Source organism: Plasmodium berghei, assembly GCF_900002375.2.
Source record: "Plasmodium berghei ANKA genome assembly, chromosome: 3".
NCBI classification, from domain to species: Eukaryota; Apicomplexa; class Aconoidasida; order Haemosporida; family Plasmodiidae; genus Plasmodium; species Plasmodium berghei.
The window spans coordinates 152,555-174,273 of NC_036161.2; the positions used below are offsets into that span (position 1 = coordinate 152,555).

The following is a 21,719-nucleotide window of genomic DNA, read 5'->3' on the forward strand; positions in this document are numbered from 1 at the left end:
ATGTTTTTCACTTGGTTTTATTTTTTCTAAAATTAAATTTATTTTAATAAGTTCTTTATGAATAAAATAAAAACATTTTAATAGCTATGTTATATTAAAAAATAAAATGTAATATAAATAATGCCTTTTTTCTATATTTCAAGAACCCATATTCTGAATATAAAAATGTACATAAATGTGTGAAATATTATATATCAAATGTATTATGAATAAATATATACACGTTTGTTTCATAGATGTAAAAATTTGTTAAATTTACAAATCGGAAAACACATGCACAATAAATAAAAAACGGAAAACAAACATATTTTTACAATTTCTTACAACAGAGCAATGCTAAGTTTATTTTTAAATTCTGAACGTTCAACAAATTTAATATAGATACAAATAATACATTTATGTGTACACATCAATTAATAAAATTTGAACCCAACCCAATGATAAGTACAGTCATGCATATATATGATATATCATGTCTAAGACATTTTTTTTTGCATGTAGCTCGAAAATTCATTTGAATAAAAAAAATGTTTTCATGAAATTAATACATGTTTTTATTCATCATTTTTACTGTAAAGTATATATTTTAATTGGTAAACAAATTTTTAACATAACATTAAAGCTGTTTATTTTTGTAAATTCTGTTAGAAATTTAAGAGTTTAACTATGAACAAATATAATCAACATTTTTTTATTTTAATCATTAAGCATAAATACGTATATTGCGCATATCGATACAAATTTATAATTTGAAAAAAAGTACTATCATAAAAACAACCAAATATAGTTCACTCAGTGGATGAGGATAATATGTATGTCTGTGCATGCTTATTTGTACGTAAAAAATGTTACATGATGTTTTTTTTAGTTCGAAAATATTTCTTACATAATTGTTCATATAATTTTAAGATTTGTTCATATTATTTTTTCTTAAATTTTCAATAAAATTAAAAATTCGGTTTGTAGAAATGTACACACCATTTAATCATTAAATTTAAGTGTGTGATATTACATACCTTGAAATGAATAAAACTTTCTTATGAAAAATATAAATAAAATAATAATATGACTATCTATGCTATACAAAATAAACATATACACCCATGTATATGCATATTCTTATTTACATAGATGAGGGGGGCACATATGGACATGATTGGAAAAATTTATATTCAAAAAAAAATATCGGACATAGAAAATAAAAAATTGTTCATAAAATTTATATACATTTCTGAACTAAACATTAAATAGTTATAAATTACTAAACAAGCCGATTATAATAAAAATGTGTAAATAAGTAAATTGTGATTTAGCAAATTTGATATGATCATATTTATATACCTTTAAAAGTTTCCTATCCACGTACTTTTTTTTTATATGCTGCAAAAGAAACAATCTTCACCAGAATATAAGGTTGCCAAACAATATCCAGGAGAAGTGTAATTCTTACATTTAATCCAGTTTTCTAAACAAAATGATTTACATTCATTTTTATTTTTTAAACCAATACTTTGTACCCTCGAACAATTATGTTCATATTCTATTTCAAGAATATCATCATATTTTATAAAAGATGTTTGTGTTTTATTGTTTTTAACATATTTCAAAACATGGGTAATGTCTATTTTTTTCTGAATTGAAATATTTTTTGAAGAAGTAGATATTTCATTGATATGATCTATATCTTCATTATAAAAATCATTGTTAGCGTTTATTTGATTATCAGTTTGACCAGATATCGAAATATTGTTGTTATAGTTATTTAGTTCTTCACTGGATCTAAATTGATCCCAACGTTTATTATAATTACTATAAAAGATATTTGTAAAAAAGGCGGGAATATTATTAGAAAAATATTTGTAAACTTGATTATTTTTTTTTTTTGGCACCTCAATTACACCTAAATCTAATTTAAAAAAAACGACAGTTTGAATAAAGTTATATTTACAATGTTGGGGGCCATATATATCAACTTTAAAATTTCCTTCATCCCCCCAATAATAACCCCAACTATTTCTTATTAACCAATAAGATCTTTTTTCTCCGCTTTCACTTATATAATTACCGTATCCAATTATAGTTGCTGCATGGTCAGCATAATCATTATCATCACCACATAAACTATGAATTATTTTTCCATTAAAATCGTAATCTATTACACCATTCGTTTTAATATAAGCAATAACTGAACCTTTGTTTCTTACTTCGTTTTTTATTATTTGTATATATGTATCAAAATCATATATATGATTTGAACTAGTTATAGCTATAAAACCATATGAACTCATAAAGCCTATTGACCTTGATTTAAAATATAATAATTTATTATTACCCCATAAATTAGTCCAATCACTTTTTGGTCTTGGGCATGAACCTCCGACACGATAATATGAATATGGATAATTGGATTCTAAAGGCAAATATTTTGCATCATGTAAAATTTGTAAAAATTCGATTGGATTTGAACCAATATCACATATTTCACTTTTTTTTCTTTGTGAACAATTGGCTACATAAAGTGCTGAACTTCTATAATGACCATATCCTCTCATGCATCTAATAGTTTCTAAATGTAACTTAGATGCAAATACCCAACATACACCACATTCTCCTTGTTCTTCTACTTCTATATTAGATATACAACTAGTTTTATCTTTCCATCTATCACAGTAATCTTTATTACAATATCTACTACTAGTATAGTAGGCAGATGCTAATTTTTTATTTGATAAACTTTTTAAATCCATTATTTCATTTTCATTGTCAATCTCGTTATTTTGTATATCATTACCAATTTCTTCTGTATCTTCTTCGTTATATGTTTCATTTAAAATATTTGTTATATTAGATTCTTGTGTAACGTTATGTAGATTTATATCATATTCATTTGATATAACTAGACCTCTTTTTTTAATTATCCATTCATTTATATTTTTTACACAAATTGCTGGGTTTCTAAGCTTTTCATATAATATATATATTTTTTCATTGGTATGTGAATTAAGTAATCTTATTAAATTGTTAAATGCTTCAACTTCGTTAGCTATTTCATGAGCATCTAATGTGCCACTTTTGTCTACCTTTTTTAAAATATCGCAATAATTTTTTAAGTATATTTGTAAATCAGTATCTAATTCTTTTATATTTGTTATCATTTTTTTATTACATCTATTATTATCACAATAGTCTGAATCCTTATTATACATTTTTTTCAATATTTTATAAATATTTTCTCTTAATATATTTTCATCTAAATCATCTTCTCCTTTTATTATAGTATCATTATTAATTTTATTTTTTAATTCGCTAGAAATATAATTAAAACATTCATCATCATTTGGATATTTTTGAGCTAGCAATGTACAATGATAGCAACTTTCAATGTTTAAACTTCCTCCCAAAAAACAGTTAGCTGAAATTACACTACATTTTTCTGAATAAAAATAAAAAAGAAAATATTAGACTGCGAAATATGCACTGCACACACTTTATAAAGTATTTCCACATCTACATGTACATGCTTATATGTGATACCTACCCGGAATATTGTTATCTATGTCATAAGTTTTACTTTCAATTATGTTTTCTTTTGCATTTGCTGTGAATATTTGGATAGATGTAAGGCCTTTAGATAAATCTGGAAGCCTAAATTTTTTAATATCCCTTTTAGGGTCTGTTTTAAAATGTAAAAGCGAAAAAGCTATATGATATAACAATCATAGATATTATTTTTATTATTTTTTTTTTTTTGAGAATTATTATTTACTTTGATCAGTCTCATTAGTGTGTGTTTCCCATTTTATTTTTAGAATATCTTCCTCAATTTTAGCAGTGAGTTTAAAAGTGTCATTTTTTTTATCATTACATTTATTATTTAAATTGTTTAAGTTTATGGAAGTGCTTACACCATTTTCAGGTTCTATTTTTATTATATTTTCTGATAATGTAACGTAAATCCATATATAAGGAGCAAAATAAATTCTGAAATCTTCATCGCATATACCAATAACTTTAATCCCTTTACCATTTTTTGATAAAGATGATTTTATTAATGTTTTCATATATGATGTTTCATTATTTAAAGATTCATTTTTTTCATTATTATCAGATTCCTTTTCTACATTTGTTTGACCTATATTTGTTGATAATCCTGAAGAAGTATTTAATCCATTTTGAAATTCATCATCTAAATCTTGGTTTGATTTGTCATTATCATTTTGCACATTTGTATAAACATCATCTATTATATCATTGGGTGGGTTTGAGGTTTGCGTATTAATTTCGTGTATATTTATAGTAAATATTGCACCTGTAAAAAAAAAAAAATATATTATTATAAAAAGTATAAAATTAGATGAATATAACATTAGAGTAGTATGAAATATCTAAGAACAAATTGTGAATTATATTTTTTATGCAAAGACAGAATATTTTAAATGAAATTTCCTAAAACGGTCTTATTTTTTTTTCCAGTCATTAATTAATTTGATCATTTATTATTTAGCTAGTTATCTTCATTTTTTATTGTTAGTTACTGCTTTACGCACATGATACTAAAAGGAGATAGATACGAGGCTTCATTTTGTTACAATAATTTTAATCTTGAAACATTTTACTTCAATACATTCATAATTATTATTTCATATTTTTAGCTACTTGTACTATATGTTTTTTTTGATTTACTTATTAAATGGATTTTTAAGCTATTGAAAAAAAAAATGAAAAAATACGAATAAAGGAAAAAAGTGAAAATAAAAAAAGAGAAAATTGAATGGTAAACAAGATACATATATAACATAAAATTTTTTTTTTAGTGCATTACATATTCTAAGGATATTGCACACAAAATAAATTTAAATATTATAATAAATTTATCCGATTTTGAATCATATTATTTATAAATAGAAAATAATTCTCATATAAGGATAATATATTTGCATCGAAATTGTGTGTTACATATTTGTAATAATACTATAATATATTTACATATACAACTATATGGATTTACATTATAATATATCTCACATATTCTTATATCCTATTCTATTGGTCTTTGCCATTTTTTTCCACTTTAATATTTTTATCCTTTTTCGTCATTCCTCTTCAATTGTGTATTACTTTAAAAAATAAAAACGAGTAAAATAAAACCCCAATCCTAATTTTTTTTTATTTTCTTTCTTTTCGTATATAAAAAGGATATTACAACATATTTCAGTATGAAATAAATTAATAAGAAATGTTTTGTCGAAGTTAAATTGTGAGGAAAATTAAAAAGGTGTGTGTTTAAAAGAATAAACAATATATATTTAAAAATAATTAAAAAAACTAAGTACATACATAATACATTTATATATTGAACGTATGTTATTAATGTCCAAAATAATATCTATATGAAGCATATATGAACTTAAAGACGAATAAAAAAAAATACATATATATATATATATATATATATATATAAATAAAAACAATATAATCATAAAATTTTTAAAATTATTATACATATATAAAAAAAAATCATTTTTAATAAATCAAGATTGTATAATTTGCTGTATAAGCATTCAACATGCGCTAAATGTATTTATACTAAACATATTTATATATGTGCACATCCTATAAACCCTGATTTATTCATTCGTATATATACCCAATACTTATTTGCACACACCTCAAAAAAGTTTTATACATAACAGAAGAGACATTTGTTTTTTCCTGATAATGTAGTTAAACAATATCCTGGTGAATAATGATTTTTACAGCGTTCCCAGTTTTCCTCACAGAATTGTTTACATTCATTATGATTCTTAGGGTCATATGAGTATGATCTTGCGCATGTATAATCATTTTTTGTATCATTTAGGTTATCATATTTAACGAATCCTCTTGTCATTTTGTATTTTTCGATATGCTTTAACACGTGGAGTATTTGAATTTTTTTCTCAATTGATGCGGCATTTGCAGAGGCAGTGTTTGAATTGGCTGTGTTTGAATTGGCTGTGTTTGAATTGACTGTGTCTGTAACGGTTGTGTTTGGACTGGGTGTGCTTTGGGCATTAGGATTTGAATCAGCTGTTCTTTGGTTTTCTGCTGGACATACTCCAAGTTGAGTTACGGTGCTATTAGCTTGGGGTTGTGGATTTTTTGGATCATTTTGATGATTTTCACTTTGGCCACTTACATCTAAATTGCCATAATTTTGGTCATTTTCGTCGTCATTTTTAGCTTCATATCCTTCGTAGTTGTTATAATAAAGACTGTGGTAAAAATTTGAACTGAGTTGTGGAAAGTAAGATTTGTTATCTTCATCAATTAATTGATCGCGATTTTTAATAGCATTGTTATTATTTGAATCACTATCTGGCTCCATATCAATTTTAAATACTATAGCAGTGTGAATAACGTTATGTACACAATTATCTGGACCTAAAACATCAACTTTGAAATTTCCTTCATGACCCCAATAATAACCCCAACTATTTCTTATTAACCAATAAGATCTTTTTTCTCCGCTTTCACTTATATAATTACCATATCCAATAATATTTACAGCATGATCAGGATGGTTATGACCACAAATGTTACTTATATATCTACCATTAAAATCATAATCAATAACACCTTGAGTTTTAATATAAGCTATAACAGATCCTTTATTGCGTATTTCTCTTTTTATTATATCAATAAATACATTCATGTTTTTAGCAAAAAAACGACTACTATATACTATATATCCTCTATGCTTGATAAATTGTCCAAACATATTATTATATAATAATTTAGTATTACCCCATAAGTTTGTCCAATCATTTTGTGGATTTGGGCATTTGCCTGATACATTTTTCCATAAATATGGATAATTAGATTCTAAAGGCAAAAATTTATTTTTTTCTAAAATTTTTAGAAATTCTAACGGATTTGAACCATCATTACAAATTTCTTCTGCTGTTCTTTTTGAACAATTGGCTACATAAAGTGCTGAACTTCTATTGTGACCATATCCTCTCATACATCTAATAGTTTCTAAATGTAACTTAGATGCAAATAACCAACATAAGGAACAATTACCTTGTTCTTCTACATCTATATTAGATATACAGCTAGTCTTATCTTGCCATCTATCACAATATTCATAATTACAATATTTGCTACTATTAAAATATGGAGATTTTAATTTAGCATATTTAATAGCTATAGACATATCAATTATACCATCTTTATCAACAATATTTTCATTTTGGTTGTCATCAAATAATTCTAAAAGATCGACTCTATCATCTGGATCTTCATCATAAGGTTCTTCATTTTGTCCTATTGCCATTTGATCTTGAGTTACTTCTTCAGGTAATATTAAACCTCTTTTTTTTTCAGCCCATTTATTTACATCTTTAAGACATATAGCAGTATTTCTCAATTTTTTGTATAAATTATGTTTGCTTTCTTCTTCATTTGTTTTTAAAAGTCTTAACAAATTATTAAATATATCTATTTCATTACCTAATTCAGCATTTTCTAAAGTTTTTTTTGTATCTAATTCTTTTAATAATTTACAATAATTAAATAATTCAGCTCTAAGAACATCATCAAAATCATCCATTGTTATTAAACTCAATTTTTTTGCTTTTTTGTCAGCTTTATAAAAGCTATTTAACAATATTTCAATTGATTCTATTAAATCATTTTCTTTACTATCTTCATCACTTTGAGCAGTTACTTTTATTTCATTTAAATTATTTTTCATATCAGAAGGTAGGTATTGAAAACATTCATCTGTGGGTTTAGCATTTTGTACTAATAATGTACATTTAAAGCAGTTTTCTATGTTTACATTTCCATTTAAAAAACAGTTCATTGAAATTTTAGAGCATTTTTCTACAAAAAAAATTAAAGAAAATTAAAAAAATATATATAATATAAAACTTTTCAATACATAATAATACTATTAAAAAGGGAAACAATATAAATTTGTAACTATTTCATATTACTTTTATTTTAACATACCTGGAATAGCATTTTTTAATATATAATTTTTTGTTTCGAGTAATCCTTGTTTTGGATTTGCCTTATAAACTTGTATGGAAGTAAATGGACGGTCTAATTGTGGAAGTCGGTATTTTCTAACATCTACTACTGAACCTAATTTTAAAAAAATAAAAAATATATAAAGATTTTATAAAATTATAAAAACATTAATTTAGCTCACAAATATTAAATAATATACATTTTTTATGAACCCATTTTTGTGTAAAATTTATTTATATTTATTTTCTTTAGTTTACTTTCTGCATCTGACGTTACAGAAACAGCGGAAAGAATTTGCTTGCTAACTTCATCGTTTGCAAATAAATCAGATGGTGGAGCAAATACTTTCCATTTAAGTATAAGGATGTTATCTTTTACATAAGAAATAAATGCAAAGGCTTTTCCTGGTGCACATTTATTTCTTATAGGATGTTGGTGTTCGAAATCTATTCTTACTCCTTCAAAAAATGGTTCTATTTGAATAATCGAAAATGTTGTTAAACCATATAATAATAAATGTGGTGAAAATTGAACTCTGAAATATACACCACATAAGCCTATAACTTTTACTCCATCATAATTTTTCATTAAGTATGATTCCATATCTGTTATGTTGTTGACTTGAGGTGGTGGGGAACGTTTAGCTCTTTTACTTGGAGTTTGTTCTTTTTGTGTAGCTAGGCCTGCCCCCTCTTGAGCTTTGGATACTTCAGGTGCAGGTGGTGTTGCGAGTGCCGAATTCACTTTTTTTTCGGATGATGATTCTGGTTTTGGGGTGTCTTTTGATGGTGGATTTTCTGAGGGTGTTGGTGATACTTGTTTTCCTGAGGCTGTTTCTGCTGTCTTTTGGGGGGTTACTGGTTCTGACGCTTTGGGGGTTGCTGATTCTGGTTCTTTTGGGGTTGTTGGTTCTGGTTCTTTTGGAGTAGTTGGCGCTGGTTGTGAACCGTTGCTACCTGTTGACCCAAGAGATGAATCACCTGTTGAATCAGAATTTTGACCATTTTCAGGGTTTTCTTTTCCCTTTTGGTCAGTTTGGCCACCTTCATTACCTTTACCTTCACTTTTACCTTTTCCATCTTGTGTACCGGTAACGGTATCGGTACCGCTACCTCCACCCGATAGAGTACCTCCGGAGGACGGCGATTCAATTACTTCATCCGATATAGCATTGTTACATAATAAAAGGCCTATAAAAAAATATATATATATATATGAGTATAAGATATAAATTATTGATTTTATAAAAACGAAAATAGTTTTATTCACTTAAGAATTGTAAAATATATATCGTTGGTCTATTTTAAATATTAATTAATATTGTTATTTTTTTTGTTTCTTACATATTATAAATACAATTGATGAGAGACGTGCCATTTTTTCTTTATATTTTCATTAACTTATATAAAAAATTTCCTTCTTTTTTTCTTTTTCACAAAAATTATTATTACATAATAGGAGAATTACATTAATTACATAAATGTAATAATAATAATAAATATATGTTTCTCCTTATCTTTTAAAAATACTATAAATCCAAATTATTTTACATAAAAAAATAAAAATATATAATTATATTTTCTAACGCATTATATCTTTTTTTCAACTTAAATATAAATCATTTTATATTAGTCACAAAAAAACAAAAAATTCGAAAATCATAACTGGAATAGTTGGTAAATAAATATATTGTTTTACTACACTCGGAGAGTATCAAAAATCATGACTTATCATTTATTTTAAAAAAAACAAAATATAATTTTTTATTATTTTGTAATTTACATTTTTTATATTTTTCGATTCCTTTTTTTTTATATTCTATTTTTTAATTTCGATTTTTTTATCATTTTAAAAATATTTATCTCGGTAATTTTTTTTTATCACACTTATTTCTTATCACTTAAGAAAATTGTTCCTTTTTAAAACATAAAATATTTTTAGAAAAAACTAAACAAATAATAATTTTTATTTATAACATATTCAATAATTTTTTTTGTAAAATTAATGGAAAATAAAAAAAAAAAACAAAAAAATTTCAATCTTACAAATATGTTATTATTGCTTCATCAATGAAATTATAATTTTTATTTTGTTTTGTCTTTATAAATAATAATAGTAATAAAATAATGTAATAAATAATGATAATAAAATAATAATAATAATAATAATATGTTTTTTCTCCTTAGTTGTGTAACAATAAACTTGTTATAGTACAATGTAAATAAATCAATGTAACTAATATTTTGATCATAATGATTTAAGAATAAATATAAACTCATAATAAGTTAAAAAATAAAAATTATGTAAAGTTATTTGAGATTGGGGGCATGCTTTTATTACCATTTTATTATTTTCTTAAAATTCAATCAGTATATTTTGATTTTTTCAAAGATGATAAATTAAAAACATACGAAATATTTTTTTAAATTTATAATTAACGTTCTAATTAAATGCCTAAAATAGTATGCATTCACTATTTTGCAAAGTTTATTGTTAAAAAATCATATAATACATTAAAAACACAATAAACATTATATATACGCAAAATTTATACAGTCTGTTAATAAAATATGCAATTTTTTTTAAATAATATCACAATTCTAGAAAAATATTTACTAACTATTAAAAAAAAACCAATACCTTTTCATATCGCCATATTAATTGCACATACGTATATAATATATTAGTGTAAATATTATACACTTAAATATTTATGCAAATTTTATACAGCGCAAAAGTTACATTCATTATCACCTTTTAATTTATTTAAACAATATCCTGGGTATAAATTAAAAGAGCAAGAATCCCAATTGTTTGAACAAAATGTAACACATTTTTCTTTTTTTGATGAATCTGTGCTCATGGCTCTTGAGCATGAATGTTCTTCTACTTCATCATATGTATTATACTTAATTAAACTTGTTTGAACTTTTTTTTTTCTAATAACTTTTAAAACATGGAAAATTTCTGTATTTTGAGTACTATTGGTTTGTCTCTCAGTTGAACCCCCACCATTTTCTGGAGTTTCAACGGTTGTAGATGGATTGGGTTGTACTGATGCGCCAGATTGACCTGGATTATTTTGATGTGATGTGTTATTTCCACCTGAAGGTGTTGGCCCTGATCCGGAAGATGAACCTGAAGGTGTTTGACTTGGTGTGACAGCTGAACTTGGGCATGTTTGGCTTTGTGGGGCTTGACCTTGTGTGGTAGTTGAGGGTTGATTTATTTGTGTTGTTGCGCCTGATGCAAGTTGACTAGTAACCGTATTAATTGTTGTTGCAACTTGATTTGATCCACCGCCAGCAGCATTGGATAATTGTACTGTTTCATCTTGGCCAAATATGGCTGTTTCTGCGTTCGTTTTGCTGACATGATTGTAGTAAAGGTTTTTGTAAAAATTTGGAGAGTTCTTTAAATAATAATTGTAAATGGAAGCATCATTGTTGTTTTTTTGAGCAGGTGGTAAATCAAAATCGAAAACAAGTGCAGTATGAATAAAATTATGTTCACAATTTTCTGGAGTTTCTATATCAACTTTAAAGTTTCCTTCATCTGCCCAGTGTTTACCCCAGCTATTTCTAACTATCCAATATGATTTAACTTCATTATTTTCATTAATATACTTTCCATATCCAATTATATTTACTATCATATCTGGAGTACCAGATCCACATAATTTATGTACTTTATTTCCATTAAAATCATAACCCATAAAATCATTAAATTTAGCATAAGCTATAACTGATCCTAATTTTTTTATTTTATTTTTAATAATGCCAACAAATTCATTCATATTAGATTTATAATCTTTAGATTCATATGATGTATATCCTTTAATAATTGAATTGTTACCATCGTTTGAGTTTTCTAATTTTAGTTTATCAAATAAATTAACCCATGTTTGGTTAGTTTCGGGGCATGAATCACCAACATGCTTATAGTTGTATGGATAATTGGATTCAGTTGGTAAATAATTATTAGCTTGTAAGATATCTAAAAATTCTAATGGGTTTGAACCAGATAAACATTTATCTTTAGGATCTTTTTTAGAGCAGTTAGCTACATATAAAGCAGATGTATTAAAATTATCATGTCCTTTCATACAAATAGCAGTTTCTAAGTGATATTTAGATGCAAATATCCAAGATGTAGCACAATTTCCTTGTTCTTCTACATCTATCTTAGATACACAGCTAGTCTTATCTTTTAATCTATCACAAAATTCATTGTTACAAAATGCATCTAATTTATTAGCTAATAAACCTAAAGGGCTAACTGGCTCGTCATCTATTGTTTTAGTTAAATCTATAATACCGTCAAGCCCTTCTTCATAATTGATAGTACTATTTGTATTGTTTAATTCTTCTAAATTTTTGTTTTCAGTTTCAGCATCATCCAATATTATTGGTAATTTCAAACCTTTTCTGTTAGCAACCCATTGTTCTACATGTTTCATACATATGGCTGGATTTTTTAATTTATTAATAATATATAATCTGTTTTCATTTTGATGATTTTTTAATAATCTTATTAAATTGTTGAATATTTCAACACTGTTTCCAATTTTATAAATATCTAAAGTTCCACTAGTATCTACTTCACTTAGTATTTGGCAATAATATGTTAATTCTTTTTTTAAGTTTGTATTTAAATCTTCTACATCTATTAAAATTTTATTATTTTGTTCATCGATTATATATATATCATTTAATATATTATTAATAGAATCAACAAGTGATAAATTTTGATTTTCTATATTATCTTCATCACTTTGTCCAATTGTTAATATCTGATTATATTCTTTAACTAAAGGAGAAGAATAATTATAGCATTCATCATTTCTTGGAATATTTTCTGTTAATAAATTGCATGTATAGCATGGTTCTATATCAGTTTTTCCACTTAAGAAACATTTAGTCGCTATTATGTCACATTTTTCTACAAAAAAAATAAAAAAAAATATAAAAAAAAATATAAAAATATATATATATATATAATTGCTGTTTTTCTTTTTATTTTTTTAAAATATTATGCCTCAAATAAAATATACTTACTTGGTATATCATCTATTAATGAATAATCTTTAGTCTTAACTACAATTTTATTTTCTTTAGTTAATAAAGAATGTATTTGAATTGTTGTAAATGGTGTTTCTAATTTAGGTATTCTAAATTTCTTTACATCTACATTTGTATCTATAAAAAATAAATTTAAATAATTATAAGTCAATAAAATAATTTAAGAAAATAAAAATGTATATATATAAACAATTTCATATCACATTTATCAAATTATATATTTTTTATTAGGTTCTTACTTTCATTATTGCGATTAGTGCATAATTCACATTTGTTCGTTTCTGGATTAATTGAAAAAGTTGTCCATTTAATTGTTAATATATCTCCTTCAAGATATACTAATATTTTATAATAAAGATGGTCGTCATTTTCATGACATTTGTTTTTCAATGGTGATTCTTCAGAAAAAATTGTAATGTATTGACCATGTATGCTTGGAAATTTTGCTGATAATTCTATATTGTTAATTTTAGATTCTACATTAATATAAATATGTGGTTCTAAAAATATACCAACTTCATCACCACATAAGCCTGTGACTTTTACACCCTTATAATTTTTTAATAAAGCAGATTCGACTGTTCCCTTATGTACAATTCTAGGTTTTATCACTGAATTATTCACTACATTTGTTTCATTCGAAGATATACTTGCATCGTCACTTTGGGGTTCTTCAGTTGCATTCTTGGATGAATCTGATCCTGTTGTGGCTTCACTTCTTTGTGATTGTTGTTGAGTTTGTGAATCTTGAGTTTGTGAATCTTGAGTTTGTGAATTTTGAGGTTGTGAATTTTGAGGTTGTGGTGAAAGGGAACGTTCTGTTCCAGTAGGGGTACCTGGTGTTTCACTAGTGGTCCCAGAAGAATCTGAAGAATCCGAAGAATCTGAAGAATCCGAAGAATCCGAAGAATCCGAGGAATCCGAGGAATCCGAAGAATCTGAAGAATCAGAAGAATCAGAAGAATCAGAGGGATTAGGAGTTCCAGAAGTGCCAGGAGAACCAGGTAATGTGGCTGTATTAGATGAAGGTGTAGAAGGATCTTGAGATTTTTCAGAAGGATTATCTTTTTTAGATTCTAATTCTGATGTGTTTTTACCTGTTGTACTCGTTGTTTCTTTCTGAGATCCACCAGTAGTACCACTAGTAGTGACCTCACTTCCAAAAGGTTCTGGAACTGGGCGACAATTTATTATGTCATTCCCCAGCATAGCGTCTGAATAATATAAAAAATAATTACATATATGGCGAACATCCATTTAAAAAAAATATATACCCATATATTGTTTGACGAACAAAATACTAAGTTATGTAATATGAATACAATGTCATATATTTTTATGAAATGAGTAAATGACAGAAAATAAAAACATAATAATAATAATACAACCATTAGTTAGCTAGCTTTTATAATTATTATGATATCAATTATTTTACTTACATAATAAGAAAATTAAGGGGATGTATGTCTTCATTGTGTTATATAAAATAAAAATAAAATATAGTTATTTATATATTTTCCCTTTATTTTGTTTTTCTTTATCTTATTTTTGGTAACATAAACTAAATTGTTAGGGTAATTACTTGTGGTTCTCACAATATCTTATAATATTTATTATTTTCCTTAAATTATTTACATTATTTTTTGGAAAATGTGAAAATAAGCGTATATTTATTTATTTATTTATTTATTTTTAAATATTCATTTTAAAAAAAAAGTGTATTTTTTTGACAAAAAATGATTCAAATATTTCCATAAAAAAGCAATGTGCGTTAAAATAAAAAAATATTAATACACACATTTATATTTCTGTCCAATTTAACAATTATATAAAAGAAAATATAACAAAAAAAAGATATTTCGTTTATTTTACACACATATATAATCCTAATAGGTCGTAATAATCTATCATGGGTAAATATATCATAACTTCTCTAAAAAAAAAGAAATAAAAAAAAAACATATTTTTGTGCCCATGTCAGTCTAAAATTATATGTTTATAAATATATAAGAAAAGAATTATACAATTTGTTTAGGATTATTATGGCACTTGGTGTAAAAAACAGCACAGAACGTATCGACCTAAAAACGGTTCGAATTTTTACAACTTAAACCATAGTGCACTAAATATGTTAATTATGAATAAAAGCATATAATACATATTGTATGCCTAATTTAATAATAATATAAAAGGAAATACACAAAAAAATGTTTCAGTGATTTGTACACACATATATATCCTAGCAAATAATACTAATACGTCATTATAATACCATCGGTCTTTCCTCTAAAAATAAGGAATAAAAAAATAATACAAATTTTGTTGAAAATAACAACTTAATAAAATATATGTATATATATTAGGCTAGTATAATATTCAGTTATTTATAATAGTTATTTTATTATTTTGGATAAACTAATGGTTGTATATTGTAAATTTTATGTTTTGGGGTTTTTACTTTTAAATTGTTCAATTCCTAGTAAATACAATAAAAAACTGTTAACATAAAAATAAAAAGGTTTAAATAGAACATAATAATTAAACGTGAAAAATACTCATAAATATATGTATGCAAATACAACTATGCAATTATAATTCGAAATATGTCTCCTTTTTTTAAATATTAAGATGCAAGACCAGCATTTTAAAATTCTTGTAAAATTATTACAATTGTACTTTAAATAAATTAATACATATTTATAATGTTAAAAAAAAAATGTAAAATTTTACTGAAATTATAATGATACGATATATTCCCCTTTGCCAACTATAATATGTAATAAGTTTATCAACACATTTTTATTTTTTATATTTATATAACTTATTATTAATGCATTAGTTCTAAAGTTTAAACACCATGATTTATATAAAAAATAAATCACATCGTGTGATTTAAAAAAATATTATTAACTTAAAAATTAAAAACATACAATTATAAGAAAAAAATTGCGAGAAAAAAAATAATAAAAAAGAAAATATATTATCATAAATTTCATAAGCATTTCTTAAAATCATTACACATAACAAAAGTAGCAATCGTCTGAATTGTACAATTTAGCTAAACAATATCCTGGTGAAATATCAAATTGGCATATACTCCATTTCGCAGCACAAAATTGCTCACATTCATTTTTTTTTTCAGGATTGATAGCATAAACTCTTGAACAAATACGATCATCAATCATACTTAACTCACTTCCATATTTAACTAAATTCATTTTTACTTTACCATTCTTTATTTGTTTTAATATATGCATAAATTCTAGTCTTATACCCACTTGTAATTGGGGTATAAAATTTGGGATTTGTGCTCGAGCAGGTTGTTGACAAGTTTGTTGAGCAGGTTGTTGTTCAGTAACTTTACCCGTTTGTTGTTCAGAAGAATTAACAGATGTCGATGGCGCTTTTGCTTTGCTAGATTCAGCTCCAGTGCTATTTACTTGTGTTTCTTCTTGTCCAGTTACATTTTTTGTAGTTTCTGTGCCAGATACTTGTTTACCACCATTGGGTTGTTCTCGTTCCTGCACTTGTCCCTGTGCTTGTTCCACCACTTGGCCTTGTCCTTCCACTTTTGCTTGTGGTTCTGGTTGTGACTGTGGTTGTGGCTGTGGCTGTGGCTGTGGCTGTTGTTCTAATTCTTGAGATTTTTCTTGCGTGCCTGTTGATGGTATTTCTGATCTACCAACTTCTTTTGGTGTTTTTTCTTCGGGTAATTTTGATTCTTCTTGGTTTCCTTCTCCAGTTGGTTGATGTGTTTCTTCTTGTGTAGAAATTGAGGCAGGTTCATCTTGTCCTTCAATAATAGAATCTTCACTTGTGTCGGCTGCATCTAAATTTTTGAAGTACAAATTATTGTAAAAATCAGGAGATATTTTTGAATAATAAAGATTAATTTCTGATTCACTTTGAATACTTTTTTTAACAAAAGGAATATAAATATTAAATGTAGCAAATGTATGAATAAAATTATGTTTACAATTTTCTGGAGTTTCTATATCAACTTTAAAGTTTCCTTCATCTGCCCAGTGTTTACCCCAGCTATTTCTAACTATCCAATATGATTTAACTTCATTATTTTCATTAATATACTTTCCATATCCAATTATATTTACTATCATATCTGGAGTAACAGATCCACATAATTTATGTACTTTACTTCCATTAAAATCATAAGAAGTTATATATTTTGAGTTAACATAAGCCATAACAGAACCTTTATTTTGAATTTCTTGTTTTATTAAATTAATATATTCACTAAAATTATCTTTAAAATCCTCACTTTGATATGATATATAACCATTAGCATTTAATGATTTATCATTATTTTCATATTTTAATAATTTTACATCTTTCCATAAGTTGGTCCAATTATCCATAGTTTTGGGGCATTCCTCTCCAACTTTTTTATACGAATATGGTAAATTAGATGTAGTTGGTAAAAATTTGTTTTCATCAATTATATTAAGGAATTCTAATGGGTTTGAACCAATTAAACATTTATCTTTAGAATCTTTTTTAGAGCAATTAACTACATATAAAGCAGATGCACTAAAATTTTCATGTCCTTTCATGCAACCAATAGTATCTAAATGAAATTTAGATGCAAATAACCATGATGTAGCACAATTTCCTTGTTCTTCTACATCTATTTTAGATATACAACTATTATTATCTTTTAATCTGTCACAATATTCATCATTGCAATATTGAAGATCTTCTATTGTAGTATACCCTGCAAATTCATTCTCATGTGGTAAAGGTAAATCTATAACTCCATCAAAACCTTCTTGTAATTTTTTATCAGATTCATGATTCATTGTAGTATCATCATTTTTATTTTTGCCATTTAAATTTTCAAAATCTTTTGAAATCAATTCAGGTAATACTAGTCCTTTTTTTTTCTCTCCCCATTGATTTACATCTTTTAAACAAATAGCTGGATTCATTAATTTATTTTTTAATTTTGAAATAGAAATTTCCGTATTATTAGTTATCAATTTTGTTAAATTATAAAATATATCTTCAACATCACCTAAAACAAATTCTTCTAATGTTCCACTTACATCTGATTCTTTTAATTCTTTACAATATAATAATATATCTTTTTTTATTTCATCATTTAACTCTTCATATTTTTTTAATTCTTTATTATTATTATTTTCATCAATATTATATATACCTTCTAATATATTATCAATATGTCCCATAAGTTCATAATTAATTTCATCTTCACTTTGAGCAGTAACTACTTCTGTATTTAGTAATTTTTTATAATCATTTGATAAATAATTATAACATTCATCTGTTAATGGGTTCTTTCGATATAGCAATGCACATTTGTAACATTTTTCAATGTCTACATTTCCGTGTAAGAAACAATCGCTAGCTATTGCCTCGCATTTTTCTGAAATTATAAAAAAAATAAATATATAATAGTAAAAATTAAAAAAAATGAAATATAAACAAAAATATACCAAAGACGATAATATCATTTTGACTGTTTTATTTATTTAACTAGAATTTCATACCTGGTAGATTATCATTTATCGTATAATTTTTACTTTCAAGGGTAACATTTTTTAAGGTTCTTTTAACAGTATGTACTTGAATAGATGTTATTGGAGTTTCTAAATTTTTTAATTGGTATTTTCTTACATCAACATTTGTATCTGTAAAATTGTAAAAAAAATAAAATATGAACGAATATCATATAAAATAAGAAAATAAATAATATTCATATTTTTATACTGTACACTTAAAAAAATAATATATATTTTTTTTTAATTACTTGGTTCGGTTTCTGTAGATGAATCATATACTTTCCATTTAACATAAAGTACACCACTATCAAGATAAACTACTATTTTGAAAGTTTTATTATCTCCACATTGATTTTGTAAAGTATCACCTTCAGATTTGAAATCTATTGATTGTGTTGGAACGCCTTCAGTTGTGCCATTAACTTTTTTTTTCGTAGAAATTATAGAAATTTGATTTAATTTTGTATCAACCTCAATATATATATAGGGTACGAAAAATATAACAAAGTTTGAATTACATTGACCTGTAATTTTTAATCCTTTATAATTCCTTAACATGGCCGATTTTATATCAAAATTTTGAATAGGTATTATTCGAATACTATCTGGTAATTGTTCTTCAGATGGACTATCGCTTTGTGGGAGTTCAAGGGTACTTCCAGAGTTTTGATCTGTCGAAACTGGATTATCCGCAGAAGGGGGTAAAGTTGGACTATGTGGATCAGTCTTAAGATCAGATGTATGTGTATTATTTTGTTCTGAACTAGGTACTTGAATTTCAGATGTTTTTTGACCCTCAATTACTTCTGCTTTATCAGATTCTGATCCGGAATCAGATATGGTTGGTTTTTCCAGTTCTCCCGTACCTTCAACCACCTTTTTGGTTTTTTCGGCGTCTTTGGATATTTGTTTGGAATCTTTTAATGAAGTATTACCTGTTCCCTCGATACTAGATTCTAATGTACTGTCTGTCCCATGTGCATTATCACTTTGTTCGGTTTGGGGATTGGAAGCATCAGGTTTGCTATCTGGCTTACTTCCTTTGCCTTCTGTATCAACGGATTTCTTGATTTCTGGTACATCACTACCTTTATCAGAGTTGCTCGGTGCAGGAGATGTTGGTGTAGAATCATTTGGTTTAGTTGGTCCTGATGAAGATCCATTTGATACAGTGACGCTTGATTCAGGACTTGTTATTTTAGGTTCAGTTGCTGATGAGCCACCTAGTTCAGAGTTTGATTGTACGGAATTTGATGATCCAGTTTCTCCTTTTGTATGAGTTGTTTGATTATCGGTGTTAGGTTGAGAACCAGTTAATGTAGAAGTATTTGATTGATCTGATTTAGCTGATTGATCTGATTGATCTGATTTAGCTGATTCTTGTGGGGATCCACCTGATCCAACAATACCTAGTTCAGAAGTTTTTATTTCAGAGCCAGTTTCTGTTAATTCACCTGTTGAAGGGGGTGATGGTATGGGACCCTTTGATCCAGGTTCTTGTGCAGGGTTATTTTGATCAGCGGTTTCTTGTCGAGGAGGATTTTGTGTAATGGTTTCTTCGTTAGATTTACCAAGTGAAGTTTCTGCTTGTTTAGTTTGATCAGATCCACCATCGTGTCCAGTTCCACTAATTTCAGTGGGATTTTCAACAGACTTTGTTCCATTTCCAGTAGGTGGAGATGTCGCTAGTTGAGAACCTTCTACTGATTGAGTATCAACTTTAGGTTCAGCTACTTGAGGGCCAGCTGGTCCTGCAGTACCTGGTTCAGGACCTGGCACGGGGCTAGGTAATTCAACATTTTCTTTTCCAGATGTATCGCCTCCAGTACCATCTGAAGTAGGAACATCACTTGAAGTATCGCCTTCACCATTTACGCCAAGGCCATAATTTCGAATTAATAAAGCGTCTGTGCAAATTCCATTAAAACAAATTATGTAAAAAAGTAATGTGTATTATATATATGTAATTTTATTTTAGTGAGTATAAATTTGAACACCAAGAAGCAATTTCCTTATTCTCCAAATAAATTTTTTTTTGTGTGTAGTAATCGATAAAAAGGTACACACACTATTATTCATTTTATGATATTCATTTTTTTATTTTCTTACATAATATAAAAAGAATGGAAAGACGACGCATTTTTACAAGTATAATATTAAACTGGAACTTGTTAATATATATATTTTTTTTTCATTTTTATTTATTCCGTTTTTAAATTAATTATAAAAAATATATTCATTTAAAAAGGAATATACAAAGTTTCCATATTTGGAATGCTAAAAGGAAGATGTATGTAATATATATAATAAATATAAAAATACAAAAATATACAGATTATAATAAAAATAAAATAAAAATAAATAAATAAATAAATAAACATTTACTTAAAAAAACAAGTATATAAAATATTTCACAACCGAAACGAAAAATGTATCTATTTTTCGTAAATAAAAAGTGCATTAACTTGTACCGTTTCTTTTAATAAACTCATATGTGCATTTTAAAAGTATTTTAGATTAAGTCCAAATTCGAATACATATGTATATATTTTTTCTCGAAACTATTTTGTCTTGTATAACAAATTTGTTACATTAAATTATTATATTTTTTGTAAATTATGCATATTCTCATAATTTTCCACGAATTATTTTATTTTATTTTTTCTAGACTCAGCTTTTATTAATAATATACACACTGTTCATTTAAAAAAAATATTATCTTACAAAACATTAATGATTTGTTTCTCTTAGAATTAATTATATGCACACACAAATTTAGTTGAAAAAAAAAAAATTGACAATTTTTATTTTGAGCATATATTATTAGTGAATAAGTACTTACAATTTTTTTGAACAAAAATTGTTATTATATAAGAAAATAACAATTATGATAAAAATAAGCAATACATAAATGATACACTAACATAACATTGGATGATTAATTCTTTCAAAAATTCTTAAGGTTCTTAATTCTCATCATTTTACTAAAAATTTAATGAAATATTTGTCATAAGGATTATATAATTATAAATTAGGTCATGTTAAAAATTGTAAATAATGTTTTTTTTCTCATTCTCAC

At 25.7% G+C, this 21,719-nt stretch overlaps 4 protein-coding genes across 4 annotated transcripts; all 4 read right to left on the reverse strand.

Moving 5' to 3' along the window:
* Positions 1-1,373: 1,373 nt before the first annotated feature.
* Positions 1,374-4,581, reverse strand: PBANKA_0304800 (serine repeat antigen 4; the record flags this gene model as incomplete). Its single annotated transcript, XM_034566330.1, has 4 exons — positions 1,374-3,433; positions 3,539-3,673; positions 3,767-4,309; positions 4,548-4,581. 4 exons carry the CDS (start codon positions 4,579-4,581, stop codon positions 1,374-1,376), a joined length of 2,772 nt encoding a protein of 923 aa, XP_034419932.1.
* Positions 4,582-5,680: 1,099 nt separating this feature from the next.
* Positions 5,681-9,396, reverse strand: PBANKA_0304900 (serine repeat antigen 3; the record flags this gene model as incomplete). Its single annotated transcript, XM_034566341.1, has 4 exons — positions 5,681-7,869; positions 7,999-8,133; positions 8,277-9,209; positions 9,363-9,396. 4 exons carry the CDS (start codon positions 9,394-9,396, stop codon positions 5,681-5,683), a joined length of 3,291 nt encoding a protein of 1,096 aa, XP_034419933.1.
* A 1,345-nt stretch (positions 9,397-10,741) lies between these two features.
* PBANKA_0305000 (serine repeat antigen 2) lies at positions 10,742-14,573 on the reverse strand (the record flags this gene model as incomplete). Its single annotated transcript, XM_034566352.1, has 4 exons — positions 10,742-12,960; positions 13,077-13,217; positions 13,340-14,314; positions 14,540-14,573. The coding sequence occupies 4 exons, from the start codon at positions 14,571-14,573 to the stop codon at positions 10,742-10,744; spliced, it is 3,369 nt and encodes a 1,122-aa protein (XP_034419934.1).
* A 1,541-nt stretch (positions 14,574-16,114) lies between these two features.
* On the reverse strand, positions 16,115-20,780 carry PBANKA_0305100 (serine repeat antigen 1; the record flags this gene model as incomplete). Its single annotated transcript, XM_034566363.1, has 4 exons — positions 16,115-18,504; positions 18,629-18,769; positions 18,889-20,547; positions 20,750-20,780. 4 exons carry the CDS (start codon positions 20,778-20,780, stop codon positions 16,115-16,117), a joined length of 4,221 nt encoding a protein of 1,406 aa, XP_034419935.1.
* Between the last annotated feature and the right edge of the window lie 939 nt (positions 20,781-21,719).